The sequence below is a fragment of the Lycium ferocissimum genome, unplaced genomic scaffold, assembly GCF_029784015.1.
Source record: "Lycium ferocissimum isolate CSIRO_LF1 unplaced genomic scaffold, AGI_CSIRO_Lferr_CH_V1 ctg11933, whole genome shotgun sequence".
Taxonomy (NCBI): Eukaryota; Viridiplantae; Streptophyta; class Magnoliopsida; order Solanales; family Solanaceae; genus Lycium; species Lycium ferocissimum.
Genome location: NW_026714100.1, coordinates 493 through 6,825, shown reverse-complemented (window position 1 = coordinate 6,825; position 6,333 = coordinate 493). Strand labels below are relative to the sequence as shown.

Here is a 6,333-nt window from a genome sequence, read left to right as displayed (position 1 = left end):
CCAATTCATATACTTTATAGGTTGTTTGTTGCTCTGCAGAATACACTTGATGATTGGACCTATATGAGTGTGAAGTGGTGTCGCTCCTATGAAATTGTGAAAGCTTTCTAGAGTACTCATGAATACCAGGACACGCGACAAAGATTATGCGAGTATAATGTGATAGAATAAGACTCTAGGTTTACAAAAGAATTCTTGGTTCACAAAAGTTCTAAACTTCATCAATTGTTTCGTAAGCATAATCTTGTTTTATCTAGGTCTGGTTTATAGACTATGAGACACCAGATTCGACGCATTGTACTCATATGTGAAAACCCAGCAAAATTTCTTTCTTCATTCTATTCCTTGATATTATTTTTGAGATATGTGGGGATTGTTGTAAAAATAATTGGTATATCTCAAAAATAAGTTGAACAAATTTTTTATTCTTTATTAGCCATGATTAATAACCATTAATCACCTCACCTTTGTTTAGCCTTTATTACCCAATTGAATTACCTTGAATTCAATTCATTTCTAACGTCTGTTGTGGTTATCATTCCAACTGACTTTTATACTATACTTCAGTGGTCTTAATGGCTTCTTCACAATTCCAAATGTGGACGTTTTAAGATGTTAAGCATCTGCCAACTTTTATTGGCTATATAATATCCTTCAACTTCATCTTATTGAATGGACAAGACAAAGACACATTATTCTACTTTTCTTTTCTTCAAGTGCTGGGTTTTTTCTTTAAGATAAATCTTTGTTAGATTCTGGCTCCTAATTTTGTACTAGAAGAGCTTGTTGAATCCTGGGTGATACATCCATGCCAGGTGAAATATCCTTAAGGCCAGTGTCTTAATTGACATGCCTCAAGCTATGAGATTGTTCAAAAATTTGCTACAATGTTCGTGATCGAGTATTTCTGTTAGATTTCCAACACTATCAACTTGGATATTTGGTTTTTTTCAAATAGGATGAAAAAGCTATATTAATCAATTCAACATAATGATCACTGCAATAGCCATTTTAAAAACAAAAGACGGTCACGCATACAAGATAAAAAATGAGGTAACAAGTAACAACTAATGGGAAATGAACAAGTAAATTCAGATTTGAAACGGACAAAAGAGAATTTGAGCATCACTGTTTCATTCATGTTCATCTTATTTTTGTAAGACATGTTGAACAACCCTCATAACAAGGCTATCCCCTTGAAGAATGACCAAAACTGGGGAACTGCCAATCCCTCTAGCCTTAGCCAACATGATTTCTTTCGTAAGCGCCCTAAATTCTTTGCGATCGATCGTCCCACTTCTGTCAACATCAAATCTTTCAAGAAGGGCGTCATATAAACATGAAATTTCTTCCTTGCTTTGCAACTCAAATTCACAGGATGAGTATTTTCCTTGCCTATGTTGGAGCTCGTCGCGTGATAACTCCCCATTCCCATCTGTGTCTAGCATATCAAAATGTTGGTCGGTCCACTTGTCAAATGCCTCAGTGTCATCCACGAATTCCTCCATCATTGGACCGTCAACAATAGCTACGCTCATTTTGGAGAATCTAAATATCTTGATTCAACAACGAGTATGATTAATCCTTTGCCTTGATAAGAAAAAAAAGATGTGTATGTTTGTTCATTTCTCTCTTTGTTATAAGTTAACCATGAGACTTTTTCATGGGACCTATTCTTCTGGTTGTGGCTATCCAATGGTTGATAGGCCATAACTACCGGTTTGGCCACCATTTACTTAAATCATAGTGAGCCATGTGGGACGTTCTCTGCGCCAACAATCTTTCTTTAGTGATAAAAACCTTTTTGACAGCTAGAATTATTATAATAGACTAATCATAAAAGTGTAATAGTTTCTGCTCTATAGGATCTCCAAACCGAATTTTTTTGTAAGCTCGAGACTATTTTTTTTTTTTTTTAAAAGTAAGTGAGTTATTTTTCTCCTATGCTTCGATCCAAATATCAAACTCCTAAAAAAATTAATCTATAATAAATATCATTATTCCATGTATTTGTTGATACTTCAATCTTAAAAGTAACTATTTTGCCATTCATAAGATTTTCCCCTAGAATTGTGATTTAATGTCAAAAGAATTTCTTACCCTAAGCTCGAAACATACACAACTTTTTATTTTCTTGGAAAAGCTACTTTTATCAAATTATTTCTATCACAACTCACCCAAGGGGTAGGGAACGAACTGTTAAGGAGTTCACCGAACCAAATAAATCAATATCTAACCATATATTATTAAACGGAGGGTAGTCTACAATGTGAGAAGTCAAGTCTTTAAGACTAGGACACATGGCAAAATTAGGATAAAAACTAAGAATAATTAGTACAAAGTTAATAAAAAATTATAATAAAAACTTTGAAGTGATAATTGAAATATAAAATATAAAATTTAATTTTTTAATTGTTCGATATTGCGTTAGGATCGCGGGTCACCCATGTGGACTTTCCAGACCCCACCCGTCCAGAAGTGATATGTATTGAGGAAATTTTATGTGCAGAGAAGTTACTCATAATATGATGAAAAAAAAAAGAACATGAAAAAATGGGGAGTTGGTTTTTTCCCAAAGCTTCTACTCTAGTTTTGAAAGAGAAAATAGTCAAATGCCCCCTCAACATTTGACCGGTTTAATTATGACGCACCCAACCTTTGCGGGCATCCTATCACCCCCCCCCCCGAGCATTTTAAAAATGGAATATGTACCCCCTAAAAAGCCACACCCACATATATGCTTGCTAGTGAAGCCCACGCGCCTAACACCTAGAAATTTCAATTTTTTTTTTATTTTTTTTTATTTGTTATCTATTATTTAATTTTTTTTCCCTTTGTCTTTCCTTTATCCTCCTCAATTAAAACACAATTTCTTCTTCCATTAACACACACACATTCAATTTCATCATTAATCATACATATCTTTTTAAGAAATCAACCTATTTGGGTTCAAGATTTTTTAATTTTTTTTTCTTTTTCTTCCCTTTATCTTCCTCAATTAAAACCCATTTTCTTCCTCCATTAACACACCCATATTCCATTTCATCATCAAATATACATATCTTTTCAAGAAATCAACCTATTTAGGTTCAAGATATTTTTTTTCCTTTATCTTCCTTAATTAAAACCCATTTTCTTCCTCCATTAACACACCCACATTCAATTTCATCATCAATCATACATACATTTTCAAGAAATCAACCTATTTGGGTTCAAGAATCATGAAATTTTTAAAATTTTAAAGTGCAATTGAATAAAAATTAAGTGGATGACTGAGTGGTGGAGGTGGTGCTGCGGTGGGGGCGCTGGTTGTAGAAGAGTGGCGGTGAGAAGGAGAGAAGGGTGGTTGGTTGTGGTGGTGGCATTATCGCTAGTGAAGAAGGGTAGGGAGAGGGGAGACAGTGGCGGCTTGAGGGTTGTTTTGGTGGTGGCCGCTCGCCGGCGATGAGGTCCGGCGGCGGAGGTGGGTCTTGATGAAAGAAGAGGGGGAGGGCGTAAAAGTAAAAAATAAGGAAACATATTTTTAGAAATGAGATAGAAAAAAATAAGAAAAAATTAATTAAAAATACATATATTTATGAAAAGATATATTAAAAATAAAACTTTAATATTTGTTTTTGGTGCTCACTTTCTCAAAGAGAGTGAAATACACTCACTTTGCCACGTAAGCATTCAGGGGGTAAGTATTCCATTTTTAAAATGTTCAGGGGGGTGATAGGATGCCCGCAAATGTTGGGTGCGTCATAATTAAACCAAAAAAATGTTGAGGGGGCATTTGACTATTTTCTCATTTTTGAAAAGAGGGCCAGCAGACACTTTCTTCTCAACTAAAAAACTAGAAAAACTTATATTTTATTCTCTCACAGCAAAAATTTAAGAATAGAGAGAGAAGAAGAAGAAGTAGATGTCGGTCAAGAGATCTTTTCTCTCTAGCACTGGCAGCTAGGTTTTCTACCCTGTCTAGCTAAAATTACAATCAAATCCAATGAATTCTAGTCCAAAACATCCGATTTCAATATAGTTAAGAAAGATCTAGCTTTTATAGATAGGATTAAGCCTCTCTACTGTCCTATTTCATTTCTACTTTGTTTGTTAAAGCCATCAAACTAGGAGTTATTTCCTTCCAAAGAATACAATAACTCAGGTTGGGACAGATTTGCGGCAAATTTGACGGACAAATATAGCTTGGTGACATACGAAGAACCCTAATCCTGCACTCGTGAAAAACATGTTCTAATTTCTTTGAGTCTAGAACCCAGGTTCTGTGCTTCCTCTCTTTATGCTTAATTTTTCAATTAAATTGCTGGTGTATTTGGTTAGTCTATGTTGAGATGTTGTTGTCTCAATGATAATGCAGAGCTTAAAAAGAAGTTTTGACGATTGATAAATCCAGAGACAATCAAGTACAAGTAAGACTGAAGGAAGAAGTTGAAGAACCAAAAGTCAAAACAGATCTCCTAAAGAACTAGTGAAGCAGTCACAAAAGGAGAGGAACTCATCCTTAGAAGGAAGACTGGAGACTGTCGAAGAAAAGCGGTTTTATGCCAACTCGAAGAACTGGAATCATTGACTCATTCCTATTCGATGAAAAGTTGGATTTCAACTTATGGAAAACATACCATAAGCTTAACACATGGAATTAGCATTGAAGTAGGAGAACAAAACCGTATGCGCAAACAAGAAAATAAGTAAATCCATATCAAATAAGGAAAGGTTTTTCAGACATATTATGAAACCAAGACTTGGATGGGTTTAACAGTTGAAGGAAACAATTGTTTATCCCAAACGCACACGCAAGCGTACGTGGTCGCCAAGTAAATATCGTACCAGGACTTTTGATCAACGATTGGATTAGACTTCACTATTTCTACCAATTGAACAAGTATTTTCCCCAAAGGTTGTATTGTTTACAAACTACTATGAAAACTAAAAGACTAAGTACTTATGCTAACTGTTTGTTACGAATGTCAGTTCTAAGCTCAAATTTTTGTCACATCCCAAATTGGAGGGGCGAAACCCATACACGAGCCTTACTTGCCGAGCACCAACATGCATTACATGATAACATAATCTGCAACATTCGTATCCAATAAAAGGTAGGACTTCAGACATCAACAGCTTAACCGAAATGCCATGATAACATATACATACATATACGGGCCGACAAGGCCGCTATAAAAGACCATATACATCAAACATAAGCCGACAAGGCTATAAAAAAACTGTACACAGGACGTCTGTCTATGAGCCTCTAAGGGTACAAAACAGTCATAAGTTGGGACAGGGCCCCAACATATCCAAAAGTCATATGTACATATGCAAACGGACAAGAACATGCAAGTCCGAAAGAGTGGAGCTCGCCAACCAGCCGCAGAATCAGGGTAACCTACTGTGGTGGTCCTCCAACCTATCTATCTAGCCATGCAGCACGAAATTTAGTGTCCACAAATAAAAAGGACGTCAGTACGATGAATGTACCGCGTATGTAAGGCAGGAAAAACATAAGTAAAGGAAGTAATGTAAATAGAGACAGGGAGAGACAACCTGTAACTCTGAATGCCACTGAGGGCGTATGACATGCATGCTTTCATTTAAAAGCATATACATATATATAAGCCACGCTATGAGGCTGCATCATTATCATCAAGCCGCTTTTTAGGGCTAACATCATCATAACGTACCCAACTGCAATGGTGTGCACAATAGGTGTCGTACCTGGCCGACCATAGCATAACTCAGTGTAATAAAATATATATATATATATATAATGCATAATATACTCATGGAATAACATTTTGAAGCGTTCAGAGTGACATAAGTGTTATACCTCGAAAATTTCATGTCGTTGTGTCGTAAGTAGACTAACGCGAGCTTGAGGTTAATATTAAGCTCATATAACTATAAGAAGGATACTTGGTAGTTTTAGGGGGCATGCGATAAGATTCGAAGTTATATGCATTGGTGAAATAAAGTTTGATAAGGAGAAGGGAAGTATAAGTGGTGTTTAGGAAAGGTTTCGCAAACTATCGAGCTCCGGATTGATTAGTAATATCTTTGGAAGAAGTTATAATGATACTTAGGTGGTTAATGAAGTGTTAAAAAGTGTTAAGAAGGTTCCATAAGGATTGGAGATCAAACTAATCGATGAGAACAAGTTCGAGGACTGTCTCCCGACCATTGCTGGCCAAGTACTCCTATGCTTGCATTTACTTCTCACTGACTATCCCGGGCCCATACACAACTGTGAATCGAGCGGTATCGTCTCCGAACAATCAACATAAAAGACAACATCCGGGGGCTCACGGCCAAACACATACATATAAACATAAATGT

The 6,333-nt window shown here is 36.0% G+C and overlaps 1 protein-coding gene across 1 annotated transcript; it reads right to left on the bottom strand.

The window, feature by feature from the left end:
• Positions 1 to 1,148: 1,148 nt before the first annotated feature.
• LOC132041849 (uncharacterized) lies at positions 1,149 to 1,538 on the bottom strand. The gene has a single exon (XM_059432533.1). It carries the CDS (start codon positions 1,536 to 1,538, stop codon positions 1,149 to 1,151), a length of 390 nt encoding a protein of 129 aa, XP_059288516.1.
• Positions 1,539 to 6,333: the final 4,795 nt, after the last annotated feature.